General features: G+C 44.2%; 1 protein-coding gene across 16 annotated transcripts in view; it reads left to right on the top strand.

Moving 5' to 3' along the window:
• Positions 1-23,857, top strand: part of DOCK9 (dedicator of cytokinesis 9) — a 355,717-nt gene that overhangs the window by 91,982 nt on the left and 239,878 nt on the right. For 4 of the 16 annotated variants that reach the window (XM_081548920.1, XM_081548918.1, XM_081548913.1 and 1 more), the window contains exon 1: positions 11,320-11,690. The exons of 10 other annotated variants lie outside the window; for them this stretch is intronic. In XM_081548920.1, coding sequence (XP_081405046.1) covers positions 11,565-11,690 — 126 coding nt within the window. In that variant the 5' untranslated portion in view covers positions 11,320-11,564. Of the gene's footprint in view, positions 1-11,319; positions 11,691-16,342; positions 16,363-23,857 lie in introns of those variants that run through there. 2 more of the 16 variants (XM_081548914.1, XM_081548924.1) reach the window with 2 other exon arrangements.

Raw genomic sequence — 23,857 nt, 5'->3', positions numbered from 1 at the left:
CTGAGTTTTTAGTGCTGTCTTAAATTCTCTCCCTCAACTGAGTGCTCCACTTAACTCATCCCAGTCATGACTATGGAGGAAGTATTTATTCATGCATTAGCTACTTTTTAGACATTATTTTTAAAGTTTCCCAAATAGGAATAAATGGCTTTAGAAATTTTAAATAATGTTTAGTTTAAAATAATTCATGCTTATTAAGAGAAGTCTAAAAAGTATAGATAAGTAGAAAGTAGGGAAGATGAAAGCCTTTGTTCCATATTTCAGACACAACTCTATCAACATTGAACTTCAGTTTTCATTTCTTGTTATCTTCCATACTGATATTTTCAGGCCTCAGAAAACTTTGCAGTATTTTCTGTAGCTCCCTTAAGGAGATGTATGTTCGAAAGGGAGGTCAAATTCGTTTGAAATAAAACTTAAAATATTCCGATCTACTTAATTATTAGGTTTAATGTTAATTTTGAAGCAGAGTTCCAAAGCATAGTAACTTTGTGAACTTAAGGTAAGTTATTTAGTTTATAAGAACACTAGTTTCTCTAGAGAAAAATACCTCTTCATAGTGTTATTATTGTAAGGGTTGAATTGAACTGGATTAAACGAGTACCTATGCTGAACGCCTAGCACACAGGAGGGACTTGGTAATGTTCTCCTTGCCCCTCTCCTCCAGACCCCAAGGCCATTCGTTCTGTGTCCTTCCCACTTCTCTTCTGTATTAAAATTCCTGTGTGACAGTCACCTAAACAAATAAATAATCATTGACTTCTAGATATAGGTCTTGGCAAAGCATAAATTGAAGCGTGTGCCTGGAGAGTTCCCAAACGCTTCATGGAACATTGGAAGCCTCATTTATATTGTAGTTATTTAACCTGCTAATTTTGAATCAACGACGGGACTTTAAGATCTGGCCCCTCTTAATGGAAAGGCCAGTAGAATGGTCATAGCTACTTTTCAGAGCCTGATTAAACACCACCACTGCCCACCCCCCTTTCACCCTCTCTCTTTTAGCCATGCTTTTCCTGGAAGAGTGTTTTCCACGGGACTTTAAGATCTGGCCCCTCTTAATGGAAAGGCCAGTAGAATGGTCATAGCTACTTTTCAGAGCCTGATTAAACACCACCACTGCCCACCCCCCTTTCACCCTCTCTCTTTTAGCCATGCTTTTCCTGGAAGAGTGTTTTCCCTTGTGTGGGAGGGGAAAGCCGAAGCCCATTGTGTTGCGTGTGTCACACTTTAGGAATGTGACAAGTAGCACTGGCCTGTTCAGCAGCTTCGGTGAGGGACCAGAGGTGGCTGCAGCTCCGTCACCATCCCACCACCGCCACCTTTGGTCTCTAGGCTGTGTGACGTGTGCGTGTCGATTCAATAGTGGGGAGAAAGGAAGCCCCAGTAGCCTACCTTTCCTGACATCTGCCCTCCTCACCTACCATGTTTTTATCTCCACCTCTGGTTACCTTTATCTGTAGCTTGTCTATGAAAGATTCATTGAGTTGAGTTATGTATTTTTACAAGCACTCGGCGGGAAACTTTGGTTTGTCAGGATGTGTGGTTGTCCGGGAATAAGGTTCGAGCCCCTGAAACTGCTGGCTTTGTTTTCTCTTCCTTGTCAGTATCTTAACTTCACAAAGGAAATCAGTCACAATGAGCGCTAGTTTAGGCAGCAGGATGAGAAAGGATACATCATCTTCGCCACTGATGAGTTTGTCTTATGGAAGGGACGTAATCTGCTGCTGCTGCCAAAGAGGGGACTTCCCAGTCATTGTCAGAGGACCGGCATGACTGTCAGTGATCATTATCTTTTCTTCGTCCAGTCATCCAGTTGCTCAGTCGAGTCTGATTCTTTTGTGACCCCCACAGACTGTAGCTCACCAGGCTCCTCTGTCCATGGGATTCTCCAGGCAAGAATTCTGGAGTGGGTTGCCGTTTCCTTCTGCAAGGGGTCCTTCTGACCCAGGGATTGAACCTGCATTTCCTACTTGGCATGCGGATTCTCTACCACTGAGCCACATTGTCTTTTTAATGCAAGCCGAATTTGGCCAGATCTGCTGGAGGAGACTCCACACTCCCTTTGCGGAGTTTCCTCATGGTGGGTTTGCCCCTTGAAGTCTGGGCATGTTTCCATTTTTGCTGAGGTCGGTGTGCCGTGTTGGCCGAACTGTTCTCTTTTGCTCCCCCCAGGTTAGGGAGCTGATGGCCATGAACTGTGACACCTGGGGGTAATCAGAGCCCTGTGACCTCTCCAGCTTGTCACTTCTCTGTCATGGACACATCAAGATGGTCCCCGGCTTTCCACCTTGTAAACACTGATGGGACTGGCTTTAAGTAAATTAACATACACAAATATTTTAAAGAAACCTATAACCTTGGAGGGTGGCTCTTCGTGTTTTTCATTATGTTCTTTTGAGAGGTGGATGGGGGAGAAGTGAAAGAATGGACGTTCGTCTTCCATTTATAGCTAAATAAGGCATGTGAAGGGAAAACTTTAGTGCTTAGTGCCTTAAAAGAGGATTTTGATTATCTTTTCTCACCAAGCACACATACTTTGGCCCTTCACCTCAACGTTTGTCACGTGGTAAGGAAAGTTAGGAAATTCTACTTTGTGTGAACTCCCTTGGTGCTGGAGTTTGTGATAAGTCAAGCCAAGGTGAAACAGTTTTACCGTTTGTTCTATAAGCAAACATTTACGGATTACCTACTGTGCACACGGCACACAGCCATCCCCCAGCCCCCAGTGCTCAGAGCTGACGAGGGACGATGACACGCAGGCAGGTCCAGTCCAGGTGGGGGCCGCGGCAGGCCCCGCCGTGGTAGCTCAGGCCGGGAGTTTCATTTCCTGAGAAACATCCCAAGCGCCTTATGTTTCCCTTGGCTTTGTAAGTTTCCATCTCTGAAACAAATCATTGACAGCGCTGGCTGAATGATCATCATTGTGACCAAAATAAATAGTTAACAGAAAAACTCTTGGTGTCCGGAGTGTAAGAGTTCTACATCCAGCCCAAGGGGATCCTGACCCTTCAGTGAATTCATCTGATAAATGTGTTCTGAGCACGTGCCCTGTCTTAGGGCCTGGGAATAGAGCAGTACACAGAATAGACAGAAATCTCTGTCTCCCCAGAGCTGCTGCTTTTTTTCAAGTGGAGTTGGACAGACACGAAACAAATAAGGAAAACAAGAGTATAGAACACCAGATGGTGACAGAGGCTGTGCAAGAGTGTAGGCAGGGAAGGGGGATGTCATGGTGGGGTGGGCTGTCTTCATGAGAAGCTTCTAGATCATTCGCGGCTGCCGGCAGTGTTCTACGACAACAGTGGGACACGTCCGTTGTCCCCCTGGGTCTTGGGAGTGAACAAGGTCTAGCTCGGGTCATAATGGTGATCCCTGTCTTCCAGGTGAGGGAAGTGGGCCCGCAGAGTGGTGAAGTCACTGTCCTGCATTCACTCAGCCAGCCCCAGAGAGTACCCTAAGCCTCCCCCGTCTAGAAATGGGAGGACCCCACCCGTCTTACTTCCCTCATCTGAAAACGGAGCCTTCTCTAGGGCCCCTCCTGCTGCCCCAGCACCATGGGCTCACCCCAGATGTGGAGAGAGGGCAGCAGGCCTCCTCTCCCCCTACTTCACCACAGGACATCCGTGTCCTCTGCCAGACTCTCAACTCTGCCTCTGTTGGAAATGAGGCTCTGACACATTTAGATATAGACCCACCTTTCGGTCTGTGTATTTCTCTTCCATGTGTAGCAGGGCAATGTGATTCTGAAATGTGTAACATTCCATTGGAGTGGTTTGTTGTTGTTCATTTGCTAAGTCGTGTGTGACTCTTTACAACACCATGGACTGCAGCACTCCAGGCCTCCCTGTCCTTTACCCTCTCCTGGAACTTGCTCAAACTCATGTCCACTGAGTTGGTGATGCCATTCAACCATCTCCTCCTCTGTTGCCCCCGTCTCCTCCTGCCTTCACTAGAAGCTGCTCAATGAAGCCTTCATCTGATGACCTATTTTCTTACTTGGGTTCAGTCGGGGCTTCCTTGGTGGCTTGATCTTGATCTTTTAGCCAGATCCAGGGAATCTTCCCAACCCAAGGATCGAACCCAGGTCTCCCGCAATGCTCTCGAGAAGGGAATGTCAACCCACTCCAGTATTCTTGCCTGGATAATCCCCATGGAGAGAGGAGCCTGGCGGGCTACAGTCCATGGGGTTGCAAAGAGTTGGGCACAACTGAACGACTAACCACATGTAGGACATCAATCAGCAAATGAGTAAGATTGCAGGTGTTGACACTGCTGATTGCCGTCTAATGTCTGCTGATTTAACCATTTAAATTGCTTTACAGTCTACTTCAGTCGAATTTAAATGTACTGAAGTGAAGAGCTTTGTGTCTTAAAACTTTGGTTGACTGTCTGGCTCATCTCTCTGGACCTCAGTTTCCTTATTCTGTGAGTGGAGGATCTTCCCCTGCTCCCTTGTCTAAGAACTAGATAAACTCAAGGGACTTTTCTGTAGAAATTACAGGAACACACAGTTTCGAATGTAGGTTTAGAAGGGTTCATGGACCATTTTCCCCCATGTCCAGGCTTGGATTCCAGGCTAATAAGAAACACTAGGCTAGATGATAACATGCATCTCATTTTTTGTGATTATATGATTAAATCTCTAATGACAAAAGTCATCATTGAGGTGAGCATCAAACTTCATGAAAAGAGAAGTGAAAGTGTTAGCCTCTCCGTCATGTCCGACTGTTTGCGACTCCATGGTCTGTCCATGGAATTCTCCAGGCAAGAATACTGGAGTGGGTTGCTGTTCCCTTCTCCAGGGATCAAACCCAGGTCTTCTGCATTGCAGGCTGATTCTTTACCATCTGAGCTAACAGGGAAGCCCTATCAGACTTCCTATCAGAATGTATTTCTTTGATATTAACTCTTCTAAGAGGCCCCAAGAGTCTGTTAGGAACCCTCCTTCCCCTCCCCTCCCACTTCTACCTGCCTTTTTGTCGCCGTGTCCCTCCTCTGTTGCAGCTGACTGTTCACACCTTGTTCTCTGCACCTGTCGCCTCTGGTCCTGTCCTGTCCTCTGTCCTCCCGCTTCTGTGCACCGTGTCTTTGTCTCCTCAGAGGGACAGACCATGTTCCCAACACCGTTTCTTTGCTTTGGCCAGCAAGCTGACCGGCAACAATACACTGCGGAAATCTTTAGTCATTTGTTTCTGTTTGTAAGTTTTCTTAATAATTTTTCTTACTGTTTCACTGTTTCCCAGAAAGGAGAAACAGAGTGATTACTTCTGAGTACATATTTAATATGTATTTAAGTCTCCGCTCCAAAGTATGTGTGTATGTATATTTTTTATTGTTGTTCAGTTGCCAAGTCATATCTGATTTCTTTGTGACCCCATGCACGGCAGCACTCCAGGCTTTCCCTGTCCCCCATCATCTCCCAGAGTTTGCCCAAGTTCATGTACATGAACATGTCAGTGATGTCATCCAACCATCTCATCCTCTATTGCCCTCTTCTTCTGCCTTCAACCTTTCCCAGCATCAGGGTCTTTTCCAGTGAGTCACATCAAGTGGCCAAAGTATTGGAGCTTTAGCTTCAGCATCAGTCCTTCTAGTGAATATGCAGGGTTCATTTCCTTTAGGACTGACTAGTATACACACACATTTTATATATTTAAATATACTTTACAAGTATACACACACACACACATATACACACACATATACACACACACACATATACACATGCACACATATACACACAACATACACATATACACATATACACATGTACATACACAGCATACATATATGTACACAGACATACACACATACACCACAAGTATATATACATACATACACATATAACTACATACACACACACAATTTATATATATATACACACACATATACACACACCCATATATATACCCCCCCACATATATATGTATTGCCTTTACAGTTAATTGTTATTTTGTAAATATTCTTCCTGATTGGCCATGAGCCTCTAATAGAGTAAAAAAAATTCTGATGAGATAATTGATATTTATTCCTTGTACAGTCATTCTTTATATAGCTGCTAGCTACAGCAAAATGCAGTCTCAAATTTTATATAATTCATTGCTAAAAACAAGTTTATTTACACTTCTTAAAGGTTCAGTTATACTGTTTCCAAGGAACGTTGGTCTTAAAAAATGTCTGGCAAGTTTTGCAGAATAACATTTTCTTAGCTGGGAGAAAGGAACACTTTAATTATTAGTAAATGATTCATTGGGGTTCGGCATATGAACAGTTGAATGCTCCTGCCTTAATTTGGGCCACATGAAAATATTTGCATATTTTTACATCCACCAAATTTATGCTTCAGGGCTAAAGATAATCAGTGACATAAAACTGACACAAGCATTCAGTTCAACCAATACGTTTTGAATGCTTGCAGAACCTCAAACCCTGGGGACTCAGCTCCTGTCCGCATGAATTTACAGACTCACTGGAGAGTGCAGCACATACACCCTTAGTAAAAGGTAGACTATGACAAGCTCCGAGATGGCAGTAAATGAAGGAGATGCCCAGAAAGTGCCAGAAGAGGAGCTAATGCAACCTGGCTGGGAGGATCCAGGGGTTTTCCTAGGAAGGTGGCATTTAAACTGGGTCTTGAGGGTCATGTAGATGTCTTGTGGGTGAGAGGGTCCTTTATTCAATTTCCTGCTTTTCAGAATTTGATGGAACTTCATTGTATGGTGGGTAAGGGGGTGACAGGGTCTTTGGAGTCTAAAGTTAGACTTCCTTATAGTAAGTAATTACCCTTGGAAAATTCCTTTAATTTCCTATACAGTTTTCATGGTTTTTTTTGTACCCAACCTGTATAATAATTTGTATGTATATTAAAGTCTGAGAGCTGAAATCTGTATATGGAAGCATCTCTTTCATCTTGTCTCTGAAATGTTCCTGCTTTCCTTGGGAAAACCTATGGGAATAGGTTTTCCTCCATTCCCATTCTGTTTTAACAGTAAAACTCTGTACCCTTAATGCATGCTTTTTTGGGGGGAGGGAGACTTGTCAGTATATAGATGATATTTACCTATTTCCATTTTTTAAATTTATTTTTTAATTGGAGGAAAATTGCTTTGTAATGTGGTTTCTGCTGTACAACAACACAAATCAGCCGTAATTATACATATATCACCTCCTCCTTTATTGCATGTTAATAGATGTATGTGTTATTGTAAGAGTTAAACTGGTTAATGTGTGAAAAAACTTGAGGTTGCTAGTGTCTAAAGGTTAGTAAATATTTGTGGATTTGAATCCAGAGGTCCAGGATATACCTTTCCTTTGAAATATTGTAAAGGAAAACTTGACCACATACTTCCTGTCCTTCTATGATGGCATTTCCTCTTGTGGCTGCTCTGACAAAATGTCGTTCTCTTGTCCTCAGACACCGATCTCATGAAGCCGTTAGAGAAACCACATCCTACTTGTTGGTTTAGGTTCAGACGCTCAGTGCTGTACCGTGTGACCCCTTGACAGGCAGACTTACTGATACTGGTGTGTGTTAAACAAGCAGAATCAAACAAGGGCCTCTTACGTTGCCTGAGAAGTTAGGTAGCAGGAAAGGCAACAGTAGTATCTCCACTCCTCTAAATCCTGAGAATTTCCTTCCTTCATAAATTAGACCCCCTCAAAGGTGACAGACCAGACCATTGTCTTGCTCTCAGAATTGCTTTCCTTTATCTGGATTTAGGTATAATCTCTGAGATGGTGGTGAGAAAGCTGTGTGAATGTCACTGCTGCATTTCCTGTGAACACGTTGGGCACCTTATCTAGACATTGATCAGTTCTCTTCTATGTAAATTTCTCTGCGAGAAAAATAGAAAAAATGTACTTGCCTTACAGCTTGGTATGTTTTTCCTTTTAAGGATGTGAATTATGGAATTGATTACGTTTGCCGTTCTAGTTTGACTACCTAGAAGCTTAGAACCAATTCATAGTTTTTTCCTTGGTTACAAGAGAAATATAAATTCACAGCTAAAGTTGTGAAAAGTAGAAAAACTTCAAGAAGATGCCTGGATCGTCAAGGGGATCAAGGCAACTGTTGGAAGGCAGTTGTCATAATCAAGCAGCAAAGAGGGAAGGGCAGTGGATTTTAAATTGCTGAAGCACTTTGCAGTGTGCTGTAGCAGCGCTGCTGGCGGAATTGTCATTTTTGATCACACAGCTGAAGTCCTGAATTTAAGCCTAAGGTTGATTTCTTCAGATTGGAATAGCAACAGCAACAATAATAGTTGCCGTTAAATGAGTAGCTGCTATGTAACAGGCGCTGTGCTGTGCTGTTTTTACACTTTTACCTCTTCACTGAAATTATCTCAATTGGCTTAAACCCAGATATTGCCTTTATCTTTAATTGCTGGTCAGTAGCTTTTACCTGTTTGTGCTCTCTAGCGGTTGGCATAGTTGCAATAGACAACTGAGTCTGCATAGCATCATGATGACGAGTGTGTTCGTTGCATCCATAATGCACTATGTGACCTTCTGCACATAAAGCAACCTCTCTGGCCATCAATTTCCTCATCTGTAAAATGGAAATAATCATGTTTCCTGCTTCACAGGGTTGTTAAAGGACTTCCCAGTTGGCTCAGTGGTAAAGAATCTGCCTGCTAAGCAGGAGACTGGTTCAATCCCTGGGGTCTGGAAGATTCCCTGGAGAGGGAAATGGCAAGCCACTCCAGTATTCTTGCCTGGAGAATTCCATGGAGAGAGGAGCCTGGTGGGCTGTAGTCCATGGGGTCGCAAAGAGCTGGACACAACTTAGTGACTACAGAAAAACAGCAACAACAAGGGTTATTATAATGATAAAATAAATCACCTGTGCAGGTTTTGGGACACGGTAAGCACTTATTTTATGTGTTCATAAAATCAATAACCTTTTAAATTCCTTTTCATTGCTTACAGAATGTCAGGGTATTTTGACCCAATAAATAGGATAGCATTTCTCTCCTTAAAGTCTAGAACTTCTGGTGGCTTAATGATGATGGGAATTTGAGGATGAATTGGGCTTTTTTGAACTCTTTGAGCCATTTCAAGTTGTTGGTTATGGTGTACTTTGAGCTTCCCTGGTGGCTCAAACGGTAATGAATTTGCCTGCAGTGCTGGAGACCCAGGTTCAGTCTCTGGGTGGGGAAGATCCCCTGGAGAAGGGAGTGGCAACCCACTGCCAGTATTCTTGCCTGGAGAATCCCACGGACAGAGGAGCCTGGCAGGCTACAATCCATGCAGTCAGAAAGAGTCGGACACCACTGAGCGACTTTCATGTCACACTTAACCATGTGCTTTACTACGGCTCAGCTTGTCTGTTTAATGCTCATGGCTTGCCTCCTCTAATTTAGAGAACATCTGTAAGTTTTGATTTAGCCATTATTTCAAATCTATATTTATGTAACTGAGGCTCTTTGTTTTTTTTTGTTTTTTTTTATCCTCTTGTAACCTTACAAAGAGAGATTTTAAAAATTCACAGATTGTATTATTTGGAACAGATAGGGTGAGTTTATATTACCCTGAAAGATTACCCAAGATTGAGAAATTGGGGACTTTAAAAACATTATTATAGAGACTACTCTTTTTTTTTTTTAATGGATTCATAGAACCTTTGTGACTCATTAGCCAGTCCTATCCACACTGAGAAAGATTCCTGAAGTTCGAGTGGCAGAGACTGGGGCGACCTCCTAAGGCCCTGATGAGAGGATGAACATAGGGTGCGGACATAGGGTGCCATCTGGGCTCCCCTGCTGCCCCCTGGGGACTCTGCCGGCCTCAGCCACTTGGCTGGGGATGAGGAGACTTGTGCCTGTATCTTGTATAGTAGCTTCTGTATTTTCCTGGATATAGGTACCTGTATACCTCGTAGCTGGAGAAGGCAATGGCACCCCACTCCAGTACTCTTGCCTGGAAAATTCCCATGAACAGAGGAGCCTGGCGGGCTGCAGTCCATGGGGTCACTGAGTCGGACACGACTGAGCGACTCCACTTTCACTTTTCACTTTCATGCCCTGGAGAAGGAAATGGCAACCCACTCCAGTACTCTTGCCTGGAGAATCCCAGGGACGGGGGAGCCTGGTGGGCTGCCATCTATGGGGTCGCACAGAGTCGGACACGACTGACGCGACTTAGCAGCAGCAGCAGCAGCAGCATACCTCGTAGCACCTACCAGGCTCCTCCGTCCATGGGATTCTCCAGGCAAGAGTACTGGAGTGGGTTGCCATTGTATCTTGTATAGTAGCTTCTGTATTTTCCTGGATATAGGTACCTGTATACCTCGTAGCACCTATTGTTAGTGATACCTTGTTCCATTGTTTACATGTTACTGCCACTGCTGCTATTATTTACTGTTACTAAATTCTCCCCAGTCTCAATGAAGTAAACAGAATAACTAATTGGGAGAAGCTCTACAGCATTCCAGGAAGTACAGGTAAATACTTAATCCCATCTTAGGCTCGTTTTCACGTGTAGTTCATTAATAAATCCCTTAAGCTTTTGGTTTTTCCTGAGATGATTTTAAAACGATCTAAAAATTATTCCACTATTAATGCGAGGAAGTGATGAAAATAGCAGGCTTTTGGGGAAACACGTTAAGTGCTGTCACCACTGAACCATGGGATGGTGACCCAGCTACTTCCCTGTGCTTCTGTGTAAATGCCTGTTAACTGTATGACTCTGTCCTTCATGATGTCTGTTCATCTTGCCTTCTCAGCTTGCTCTGACACTCCTGGAAGGGAGAGACCCTCTCCTCTGCCTTACCTTTTCACTGCGATCCTCTCAGTACCTAGTACCAGACTCATTACCAGGTGGTAGCCACACAACCCTTGATGGATTTAAGGTGATATTCTGTTTAATAAAAGCGTTTACTATAATATGTGGAATCTCATGAAAAGATTACCTCGAGTGTGATTACCTTGCCTTTTGTCTACTATGAAACGGTAGATAAATTAAGTTTTCCATGCCAGGGGCTGTCAGGCAACGAGAAACTCTCCCCTTTGTGGGGTGCTGGCTACAGGAATCCCTCCTGGTTGCCCCTCCCTGCTTTGATCATCAGCCAAGCATTTGGTGTTTAGCTGTAACACGAAGGAGAGCCTCCTGAAACTCTAAGAATCTGAGAACAGCCAGATGACCTGGCTTCTCTTCAGCTCCCTATATGGAGTAATTACGAAGGAGTCTCACTGTGACTGGTTTGCTTTTCCACACTGCACTGTTTTGATTGGGGTCGATGTGGCCCACGCCGCGTGGAGCAGACACAATGCAGCCGGTCTTCATGGGAGAGGCAGTGCACTGTGCATTGTACAGTTCGGGGTTTGTTTTCCTCTGTCCGGGCTAGTGGGAACCTCCCATTTTCCGAGCAGTAGTAACACCCCTGGAGGCTGGCCCTCCCACCCTGGCGGGCTCCGCAGACCCAGCCGGCGGGGCTGACCACTTGTGCCTGGGAAGGCAGCTTCCTTTCCATCCTCCGGCCCCTGGCACGCGTGTGCCTTGAACCGCCAAGGACTTGCAGCTGTCTAAGTTGCAGACTCTGTGACTTGCTTTCTCAGCCGAGGATGCAGGCTGATAAATGCAGGACAAGTAGCCGAAGTGTCAAAAAGGAGCTGGTGATCGAGTCCCCGCTGCATCGCAAGGATGCAGCCCAGGGTGAGGTGGAAGCAGAGAGCCCAGGGCCAGTGCTGGTAAGAGGGGCCGGTCCCCGGGGCGTCTGCTGTCTTCCCCACGTAGCGCTTTCATCGCCTGTGCGTCCTTCGTGCCTTCTGGCCCTGCAGTTTGATTCTAAACTTGCCTGTCTCTGATGAGCTCTCTTCTTTGTCTCCTCCTTTAGATTTGACTTGGGTTCCACTTTGATTTGTCTTTGGGAGGAAAGATATGTTGACGTCTTGTGGGTGAACGTGGTTTCTAAAAGGCTTCTTTGTATACAACAACTACATATTGTTCAAAATTAGGTCTCACCTCCCTGCACTATTTCCACATGTAAACCTGAGAGGCACACTGTAACTGCCTTTTATAGGATTGAAAAAGATGCCCTTTGCAGAATTAAAACATGTTCACATTATGTGTTTGTGAAAATGAGGATGGTGACGTGGGGTGTGGTTTAAGGAACCTAGCGGCTGAACTTACATGTGTTCTCACCCCTTTTAACAAGTTTGCCTTGAATTGAACAAAGTAAGAAATAACCTGTGCTTGGAACCAATTGCTAGAAAAGTTTCTATAATCTTAACATTAGCTAAACTCAGAGCAGTCTGGATAAATTCAAGTGCCTCAGTAGACTTTGTAAGGGCAGAATGTGAAAAATGATTTTGTTTTTAGCATCAATGAGTAGGTTGTGCTTCTTTCTTGGAATTTCTTCAGTACAATAAAAGCACATAACTTTTAAAGCAAACTGCAAAAAGCCATCAACATGCACGTCGGAGGGGACAATTAAGCCTTTCAAATGATCTCTTAAAGGGATTGTTATACTCATACTTAGCAATTTTATATAGTGATTTTTTTTTTAAACATCAAGGTTCATTTGCTGTTATAAAGTGTTGGGTTAATTAACTTATTTTTCAATTAATGTTTTTAAGAATCTAAACCTAAACTTCTGTATAATGGATTTGACTTGAATTAAATCGCCTTTGATCTGTGAGACAGCCATATATTGTACTGCCTTCAAAATTATGTTGCTAATCCGGGACTGAGAAAGTAAAGTGTAAGGGGCTTTTTGGATGTGGGTTTTCATCTGAGAGATTTAGGCCCCCTTCCCCCCAACATTGTTTAGAGATGTTTTTTGTTATCATGGATTCCTTTCTGCTAGCACAATAGTTCATTTATCCATTGAGAAGCATGAGCTGCTTACATGCGGTAATAGATTAAACCGGTTAAAGCTCCCAGCTGATGTTGCTTGTGATTTCTTGGAGGAAGTTGTGTGGTTTGGGTTCCCTTGTGAATATTCTTAAAAATCTTTTGTCAGTGATTCTCCAGATGTGTAGAAATATTTGTCCAGAAGATTAAATACACTGTAGAAAGATGCTCTGTGATTTTTTTTTTTTTTGAATCACCCTAGTGACTTTAAAAAAATTTGCTTCTCTTTTTTGTGCTCAAACAAAAAAAGAAAGAAAATCAGCTGCTCATGTCCCAGTTATTTGTTTAGGTCGAATCTCACCCCTGGCAGTTCCAGGGGGAGTTTGTTTTCCGCTGTAATGGATGAGGCTGGGCTGCCTGCAGCTGTACCTGGTGGGGGTGCTCGTGGGCGACCCAGGAGCTCCTGGGAGCGTGGGGAGCTCTGGCTCATACACCTGCGGAGAGGTGTGAGGGAGACGGGGAGGCAGCAGTGATATGAGAAGGAACCTGTTCTTGTCTGATAGTGTTTCTCTTTTGCATTGTGGTGAACAAGATAGAAAGAGCTACCACAGATAAGAGAAGCAAGGATACTTTAGCAGAGCTTCTGCCCTAGGCAGATCTCCTTACCTGTGATTCTCGCTGCCCTCAACAAATGAGCATTCAACACACCGCTAGGAGTGCAGCTTTTCTCCAAGACGACTTTTTAAGAATATGCAGAGCAGCCTCGAGATCTGTGTGTTTTAGCACTGTTCATTATTATTATGTTAGTAGCTCTCATGCTTGTCGAGAATCCCCAAGTCTGTAATGTTTAAATGTAAGTAACTTATTTTATTCAAGAGGTATAATCTTGAAATCAAGTTTCACCAGTTTTAGTTATGTACACAATCAGTCCTTGGGGAAAATATGACATAGTTTAGAAAGCCAAAAAATAACTAATGCATATAATTAGAAATAGGGATAGTATAAAATAGGAAAATGTAAAGTGCCCTTACCTTTGATTTCCAAAAGTGCCCACAGTTAATTACTTGGTATATAACCTTCTCCAAACTTTCTCCCATGCAGGTGAAAATATAACTTATTGTATGTCTTTGGAAAATGTATGCTACTATAAACTTAAGCATTAATTTTCTCCCAGAACATATCAAGAACATCTTTCTTTGTCACCATGTATAGATGTATGCCATTATTTTTAATGGCTGTACCATAGTTTGATTCAGCTTGTTTCCAATTTTTGCCACTAGTACAGTGTACAATCTTTGAGAAATGACTCTGTGGCCTGTGAGTGACTAACAGTGAATGTACTGGTAAATGTATCTGAAAGCACTTATGCTAGTGAGAAGAAGCCCTTTTTTAATAAAACTTCTGTCAGGAGTTAATGCCTCTTTCGCCTCTGCCAGGGCAACAGTTAAGTCTCCCTTAGCCGTGGCTGCTTGTTCCGTGCTGGGTAGAGTCAGTGTTTCTATTATAAGAGAAGTATGTATTCAGAGGCTGTAAGGTTCAACTTACAGGCATCTACGCAGGTGGGTCTTGTCCCTTCATTGTGACAGTAGCTGGGAAGGAAGTGCATGGTGAAATTTCCCTATTCCTCTCCAGGCTTACTGCCAGCCCCATGGAAAAATGACTCTGTGGGCTTTGAGTGACTAACAGGGGAACAATCAGGATACTCTTGATGTCTACAAGTTAGTTACCCCACTGACATTTGAATACCTATTTTTGCTCCCCAAACTCTAATGTAATTCCTGGAAATAATTTATTCTAATTGTTACATTCAACAATTTAGAGGAAAAGGGTGTGGCTTCAGAGACTCAGGACTGGCTGGGGCCTACATCCTGTGTGTTGCCCTTGCATTGCTCACTTTCAAGAGAAAGGTGAAGACCACAGCTCAGGTCTCACTTGGGGAATTCTGAAGGTTGAAAGATGTGAAGATGGAGAGAGCTGTATTTTCACATGTTAGGTATACTTGTTAGGTATTTTTAAAGCAGTATCTTTTTAGAAACATCTGTTTTATTTTTGATATTTTTCTTTTTAAAGAAATACTCATAATTTATTTGTTTATTTGTTCATTGGCTGTGCAGCATGTGGAATCTTAGTTCCCAGACCAGGGGCTGCAGCTGTGCCCCCTGCAGTGGAAGCACGGAGTCCTAACCACTGGAGGGCCAGGGAATCCCCAGTTTTTGATATTTTTCTGGGATCTTCAAGTGTTCGACACTGAATCTGAGTTCTTATTTTACTATTTTAAAGAACAAGTGATTAGCTAAATGACTGTATGAGAAGGCAGCATGTGTACCCATGTAGAAAGGAATAGGAGCCTGGGCTTCTCATTAAGTCAGTGTATTACCTGGGGAAGCCTTTTCTCCCGTAAGTTCTATTTACTCTAGAAATAGCAGAAGTGAATTAAGATACAAACCCTGAAGGATAAGCTTATGGGTAATGTTCATGTTGTTGTCAATATCCTATAAGACTTTAGCATATTGTGATTCAGTTAATTACTTTATACTTGTAAAGCTGTCTGCCCTCCATTTTTTTCTGCATCTTTATAGACATCTTTAAAAATAATTAATTAATGACATTACATTGATGTTATTCAATATGTAGTTTGTTGGTTTTTTTTTTTTTTTAAATATACTGAGTGGTGAAGGAAGGAAATTCCTGCAAGCTCTGTGTAATGACATATTCCCAGGTGACCAAAAAAAACAAAAAAAAAACGGGACGTTTTCCTCATTCAGAGCCACCAGCCTTCACTGTGCTTCTCGGTTTCCCCTTCACTTTGTTCACTCGGCCACTTTTTTAAGAACTGAGATTTGCAAACGTACCGGGTAGTGCACGGGGGATACAGAGGCGAGTGAGACGCTTCTCCCCAAGCAGCATGGCGTGGGTAACGAGGGGCTTCTTTGCTCAGAAATGCTGTTCACCTGGTATTTTTTTAGGCTCAGCGAGTGTCGGTCTCACCCATCCTTTTCCACTCAGGCAGACAACACTTAAATCATCTTCATCATCGGCTCCAGCAAGGACATTCTATGTTTTTAGCACCTAAAGCAGGCGTAGCCCTGCTTTACTGAGGACATAGGGACCCTGACCGTTCGCGTGAACAGTCTGTGTGAATGAGGCCCCGCTGTGGCACATGTACTTTGGGGGGCAGTTGCTGGGAGGAATCTTTGGCAAGTGCATGCTTCTCTCACCCTAGAGAAGTGGCTTCCACAGCTCATGTCACTGTGTCCTTGTAGCTCTGGGCCTCTCCCACCTTCCAGGAGGGCTTGCTCATTTCTTTTCTCATGTGTGTCAGTAACATGGAGGCAGAGTGACTAGTCACTGTTTTTTTATAACAAGGTACTGGCAGTTGCACTGTTTTGGTTTTTTTTTTTTGATGTAAAAACAAAAATAGAAAATATTTATATAGTGTCTTCCTTTGTGCCAGAAACTGTTTTAAACCTATTAAATATGTTATGTCAATTCATCTTCCCAGTTCCAAGAGGCAGTTACTGTTATTATTAATCTTTTTTTACAGATGAGGAGGCTCAGCCCAGAGAGGTAAGCTACAAAAAATCGTACTTTTAGGGAGTAACAGAGCTGGCTTTAAGGTGCCAGTCAGGTTTTCTAGAACCCATACCTGAACACAGATGTACAATTCATTACCAAAGACCAGTGTATTCCTTATGCTCGAAGTTGGGATCATAAAGAAAAAAGAGAAGTTCAAAACTCCTTGCCCTTAAGAAATTTAAAGCTGGTTAGAGAAAGGCCAATTTCTTAGTGGCAGAAGAACAGCAGTTGAACAGCACAGACAGACAAAGAGGAGGATGGTCATGGCTAAAGGAGTTGGAAACATGAGCAGGATGGAGTTGGGGGTCACATCACTCTTCTTTTGGGTCACGTTCTATTATCCCCCCAGAAAATTATACAGGAGCATAGATAGATTGGTAGAATATCTGAGAATCTGGGGATATCTTATTTTCCTCCCTAGATTTCTTTTTTTTTTTTAATTGATTTACAGCATAATCCAGGATAACCCTGAAATGTTTATTTCCTAATCAGTGAAAGAGGCACCGTGGTCCTCATGGTGTTTATAGGAGGCTGCCATCTGCTCAGTGTCCCCAGCCTTTGACAGGTGGTGGCCGAACACGAGATAGCAGAACTGTGTCGCTGCCGGTGAGTGATGTGGCTGGTCCCAAGGTGACAGTTTGGAGACCAGCTTCTGATCTGGTCAGGGATCTGCCTTTTAATCTCTGCAAGTGTCCACCCCTCCCTCCCTCCCATATCAGCCCGACCCTGGCTTCAGCACTTTTCTTGTCTGTAAGATGAGAACGTGCAAGTGAAAGCCACTCAGTCGAGTCTGACTCTTTGCCACCCCATGGACTATATAGTCCATGGAATTCTCCGGGCCAGAATACTGGAGTGGGTAGCCTTTCCCTTCTCCAGAGGATCTTCCCAACCCAGGGATCGAACCCAGGTCACTCGCATTGCAGGCAGATTCTTTACCAGCTGAGCCACAAGGGAAGCCCAATGAGAAGAAAAGTGAAAAATGAAAAAAAAAAAAAAAGAAGAAGAAGAAGTAAAATGAGAAGCATGTAGTAAATAACCTCAAAGTTTCCATCTGCCACTAAAAGCCCGTGTTTCAGAGTCATTCACTTTGACCCACATTATGCTGTGATGGGGTCACATCAGGACCTGGGGATTTGTTTTAGGTTCTGAGCTCAGTTTATCCAGAATCGTTTGGGTTTTGAGTTGGAGGAGCTGTAAAACAGGAGGTACTGGATTTCAACCCAATGTAATGAATAAGACAAGTGCAGTGGGTTGGCAAACCTGAAAATAAATAGAAGTGGCGTGTCTGTAAGTCACTCAGTTGTGTCTTGACTCTTTGCAACCTCATGGACTGTAGCCCGCCAGGCTCTTCTGTGCCTGGGATTCTAGACTGACAAGAATACTGGAGTGGGTTGCCATGACCTCCTTCAGGGGACCTTCCCCACCCAGGGATTGAACCTGGTCCCACATTGCAGGCAGATTGTTTACCATCTGAGCCACCAGGGAAGCAAATAGAAGTGGTAGCAGGGAATAATATACAGGAAAGGCAAGAAGATCTGGCTTGAGCCTACAGATGAGACGACTGAGTATAATTTTAGAAGCAAGAAGACTTGGAAATTATAGTTTATCCTCAACTTTTCAGAAGTTGGAAATATCCCTGTAATGTGATACAGCTTGTCCCAAGTTTCTCTTTGAGTGTCGTTTGAGGCTTGAGAAGTTTCTAGTGCTCGCCTTCCAGACAAGCGGACATGCCACTTCCCAGCAGGGCTCGGGGAGGAGCCAGTCCAGAGTTCTGTTTCAGGGTCTCCTTGCTGTGGAGCGTTGTCACTACTAAGGCAGAAGTGGGCAGTGCCAAGGGCCTACCCTCACGGCCAGAAGTCATGGGCCCTGAGTCTTCTAAACACTTGATTTTTCTAAGCCGAGATTGTTTCTGCCGGATGGAGATAGTCACGATGGCTGTCCTCCAACCCCTTGTCTCTGAAAGGTTGTCTGGGCTGCTCTGGTCAACTTAACCACATTCAGTCTTTCCTTACTTTGAGCCATGCTCTATTATGCCACCAGGCCAGTTGTTCCAAAGTGCAGATAACGGCCGTTAATTTCCTGCTTAAATCCCTTCACAAACTTGGCTTTGCAGAGAAAGCAAAGCACGCCTACTTGACCCTCAGAGACTGGGGCTGAAGTTGCTTGCAGGTCTCCCTTGTCTACTGCACTTCCCAAAATGCGTCCTGATCCGGGCCCTCTATTCTTTGCCTTGGGGTGCTTTCACACATGGACAGAGCGCTGCTTTTTGCCTGGCATGGCTTCACTGCCTGACCACTTTCTTTCATCTTTCAAGTCCTGATCACATGCCAGCTCCTCGAAAAAGCCTGTACTCTCTCCTCACATCTTCCTGAAGACTGTGTGCTCCGTGGCCCACCATGAATCATTATTCTAGCATGTTAGGTTATCACGCCTCTCTGCTGTGTTGTGCTGAGGTTTGTACTCCAGTCTCCCTCTCTAGTGGGGGGTTTATGCCCCACAGGAACCCTGGTTTTGTTTTTATATTCCGTCTCTGATGTAATATCAAAGCTTCCCCCTACGATTTTCTTTTCTTCTCGGCATGGCCCTCATCACCTTTGCAGGATGCAAGGCACGGGTTGCAGAAAGGGCTTTTAGAAGAGATGGATCTGAGGATCTTTCTCCCTCTTCATTCTTCCCTCTTCTACCTTCATCGGTTTTGCCACCAATATTCAAACATTCTGAAATGCCAGAACAAGTAAAAGGGGGTACACTAGAGGAGCCTGCTTGACTAAATGCGATGTGGATATTGTGCCCCCAAACTCTCCTGTGCTTCTGTTATTTTTGATCTAAAGTAAAATGTTGGCTCACATTTTGTGACTTAAGGACACAAATGCAAACATAGATGACCAGGGTCCAGACCCGTCTCTCTCTCCTCCTCTCATCCAGCACCCATCGTTTCTGTATCAGTTTTACTGCTTCTCATCAGCCACCGAAACTGTAACATCACAATCTCTGGTTCTTGTAGGACATTTGGGAAAACTCATTGTGTGACCCTATTACCAGAATCCCAGTAAACTGATTATATGTGGAAAGGGTAGTGGAGACCCACAATATGTAGGGCAGAGAAGACAGTCAAGTGGGAGCTGTTAGCAACACTGAACAATCCAGTTCGCCTCCTTTAACTTCGTCACAACTTAACCTGACTGTTTTGTCTCCAGTGTGGGTAGTGTTCCCAAAATTTATCGCATCTCCCTAAGTGAAAATTTCAGAAAGTTTTCTATTCCTTGTTCTGCCCTGAAGTCTTAAAAATTATCTGTAAAACAAAAAGTATATTTCATACAATCTCTCCAGGCAAGAATACTGGCGTGGCTTGCCATGCCCTCCTCTAGGGGATCTTCCCAACCCAGGGATAGAACCCAGGTCTCCCGCATTGCAGGCAGATTTTTTGCCATCTGAGCCGCCAGGGAAGCCCCAATGGAACTATAGCATGAGGCACATATGTAATTCTAAATTTTCTTATAGCCAAATTACAGTGAAATAAATATGTGTAATTAATTTTAGTAATATAGTTTTTTAACCCAGTATTTTCAAGAGTAGTATCATTTAAGCATTTAATCCTTATAAAATATCAAGGCATTATACATTCTTTTATTCATACTAAGTCTTTGAAACTGGCTATTTTACACCTGTAGCACATCTAAATTCAAGATGGTCACATGTAGCTAGAAGCTACTATACCAAACAATGCAGGTCTGTAACCATACACACTCCAGAGCTTCAACACCTCCAATCAGAAAAGTTGTAGGCTTTTTTTATGGGAGTGAGGCGTATTTGTGAATCTGGGTTGGGGAGGAAATGCATGATTTAAGTTTAAGGTTGGGTTCTCCTTGCCAAGATCATGTCCTTGAAGTATTTGGAAATAATGTGAATGAGCTTTTACCTAGTGGCATTAAAACCTCATGTTCAAAAATCTGATTCTTCAGGAAGATTTAGCATTTTGGAGTATGATTTGTTATGTATCAATACTTGATACAGAAAATGATTATCTTTCAGAGAAGAACTCTGCCTTTTCTCTCTCCCGGTGTGAGATCATGGTGCCTGGGTAGTTCACTGTAGCTTATGTTTCTAGATCTCAGAGGTGGGCAGAAGGCCTCAGATTCCTGTCCTCCCTGGAGGTGTGGAGGCTGAAGGAGCATCCAGATCTCAGAGGTAGGCAGAAGGCCTCAGATTCCTGTCCTCCCTGGAGGTGTGGAGGCTGAGGCAGCGTGGTGTGGCCCAGTGTTGTGTGTTCCTGGGACAAAAAGAAGTGGAGGCTTTAGGGAAGGGCTTCCTGTTCTGGAACTCTGCAGTGGCATCACATGTCTTGCTAGCAGGTGATAGGAAAGGTTGTGGGCTTGGAGCCAGGAGACCCACAGGTCACCATCTGTGAGACCTTTGTTGATTCATGGAACCCCTCCGAGGTTTGGTTTCCCCATCTAGGAAAAGGTGGTGATACAACCCTAAGAGTTTCGGGGCAGGTTTAGAGAGATAATTTATGTGTGATCCAGCAAAGGCTTGTTTACGCTCTAGGGACTAAAATTCTCTGTATCTGAATGAGCTTAACTATGTATGATCCCCATGACCAGTGCTCTGAACCACGTACTGTATATTGAAACCCTTCAGTGACCCTGTGATGAAGATAAGAGAAAGTGGTATTTTTCAGTGCTCTGTACCACGCACTGTATGTTTAAACCCTTCAGTGACCCTGTGATGAAGATAAGAGAAATTGGTATTCTTCCCATTTTCAGATGTGGATATGAAGATTGAGTAATTTGTCCCAAGGCCACATAGTCAACAAGCAGTCGAGCCAGGATTTTTAAAAAACGCTTTGTAATATGAATTTCTCGAACATACACGAAGGTAGACAGATTAGGAGAGTGGTTTTCTGACTTGGGTGGCATCACAGGCACCCAGATTGCCTGGCCCCACCCCAAGAATTTCTGATTCGGTGGCTTTGGGGGTAACGTGCATTTCCAGCAAGTTCCAGGCAGCTCTGGTACTGCTGGCCTGGGGCCATACTTTGAGAAACACTGGACTGATAATGATGAACCCCCATCCACCCATCACCACCTGCAACAATAGCAATTATTTTGGGGATCAGGACTTGAATCCTGAACCCCATACCTGCCCTTGCTGGTGTCCGAACTGCCTTCCTGGTGATGATGTGCTCAGAAACTCCTGTGAAGCAGAACCGTGTTATGAATATTCCATTCCCCGCCCCACTCTCCGCTAGTGTTTACAGATAAGTAGTTTAAAGTAAGTTGTTTTGAAATCTAACTAAATCTGGCTCTTAGAGCCTTTCAGCTTAATTACTTGACCTCTTCATTTCAGGGTTTTTCAAAAATAGCTTTTATTGACATAGGAAGAGTGAAGAATTTCAGTACATAATGCTAAAAAACAGTGGGAGGGAAATTATTGACGGGAATGGAGCCTGTGGTGTAGACTGTAGATTCTTTAGGCACCTACTGTGGTGTGTGTCTCTCTCTTTTGCCTTCATTGTCGCTTTTCACATGTGAAAAAATGGCAGGAGAATCAGCAGCTGGTGTGGTGTGAGAGACGCATACAGAGGTGTCCCCCGGGCTCTCCGCCTGCTCGCTGTCTCCTCCCTCCCTTCTCTGCCTCTCTGGCTCATACCCTGCATCAGGGCAGAGAGAAGACACTTGAGATGCTGTCTGCACGGGCAGCACTCGGCTCCACTCAGGATTCTCAGGGGCACAGGACGTGGAGGAGGCCCCCCTAAGCCCCTCGTTCTCTGTGGCCCCCTCATTGAGCACAACTGACTTCCTGCAAGCAGTTATGTGGGCTTTTGTTAATTAGTATTATTAGCTTCATTATTACCTCCATTTCCATTCCATTTTCTAGATGCCATTGATTTGACCGTTTTTCATAGTCTCTAATTCTGTTCACTTTAGTAATAGGATAATAATGTTGGAAAACCACACTTATTTATAAAAGTGACAAATACAAAATACAGGCTCTTTTCCTTCCATCCGACTGATTGATTTTGCATGTCCAAGTATTGCTCACACTGACATGGTGATTAAAGACAGTCTCTCAGTGACAAGCTCTCTCGTTTGAGTGCTCATTTCAGCACTGTGTAAAAAAAGGAATTCAGCGTCTTATCAGTGTTTGTAATATAAAAAAGCGATATTCACAAGTATATCATTCTTGGTGTTAGTCTCTTCTGAGGATAGCACCACATTTCAGCATGAGAAATATATTTAGATGTCTGCAAGTTTGGTGTTCATTACGGGGCCTTCTAAACATTCTCCAGTTCACCCGCTCTTGTGATTTCATGCTGAAGTTCAAGCTTTCTTCTCAGTCCATGCTAAGATAGGGTCCACCTTTCCTCCAGTCTTCTGTAGCAGGTGCTCATGCATGCTGTCAGTGAGCACGCAAAAATGTAAAATGCAGAGGCTGAGAGGAGGAGCGGGGACCAGGGAAGAACGTAGTCCAGGGGTCAGGAGACCCCGGACGCCAGCCCAGCTTTGCCAGCGGCTCCGCCCGGGACCTCAGCACAGTCACACAGCTCCCGCCCACGCTCCCAGGTGTCCCTGTCTGTAAGACGGGAGGGTTGGACCAGACAAATCTCAGGTTCTGACGTTTGCACAGTTGCAGCTCTGTTCTTACCGAATCTCCTGCTCATTTTAAACGTGCCCGATTCTGAACAGCTGCTGAGGCCTTTGTTCCAGCTCACGTTAGCGGTCTACAGAAGAACGTGTATTGCTGGAGGAGAAGGTGATTGGATGTTGGTTGTCAGGGTCTCCCAAGTCCTAATGTCCTGAGTTAAGGGAAGAAGACCACATGTATTACAAGGAGATCAGAGGCCATTGAGGCCATTTTCCACGGCAGGAGGATGTACGCACCTTGTTTTGTGTCTCTCAGTTTCTGCTCCTTCACTGGTTTGCGGGCTTCCTTAGGGCTCTTCTCAACGTGGCCTACTTGCACTGTGGCCTCATCCTTCACCACAGGCTGTAGTCTGGGGGTGGCTTGGAGACATGTGAGCTAATCATCGGGACGACCTCAAGCAGATGCCTTTCAGAGAGTCGTTTATGTTAGAGGAGGACCAAGGGCTGCCTGGGGCACTAGTGGAGTGGGACCCCTTGCGCAGACCTCTACTCTTCAGCCTCCAGTGTTCCCACCCATTCAGAGAAACTGAGGCCCTGCAGGTAACTGTCCATTGTTTCCTAAGCGTGTCCATCACAAGAGTCCACTGCTGATTTCTGGTGGCTTGTTCATTTGTGCTTTGCAGCTACATCCAGTACCCTTTCAGAAAGGAGTTCTCATCAATATAGTTTTCTGCATCACACTGGGTTTCCAGTGATGCTGTGGCACCCCTGCAGGCGGTGCTCCAATCCCTTGGCCTGCCGTGGTCCGTGCCCGCTGTGAGCTCTGCCCGGCTATCCTGAACTGCCCACCGCTTCCTGAACTTGGGGCTTCCCTCATAGTTCAGTTGGTAAAGAATCCA

The sequence above is a fragment of the Giraffa tippelskirchi genome, chromosome 12, assembly GCF_054371585.1.
Source record: "Giraffa tippelskirchi isolate mGirTip1 chromosome 12, T2T-mGirTip1v1.2.pri, whole genome shotgun sequence".
NCBI lineage: Eukaryota > Metazoa > Chordata > Mammalia > Artiodactyla > Giraffidae > Giraffa > Giraffa tippelskirchi.
This window is presented reverse-complemented; position numbering and strand designations above follow the sequence as displayed.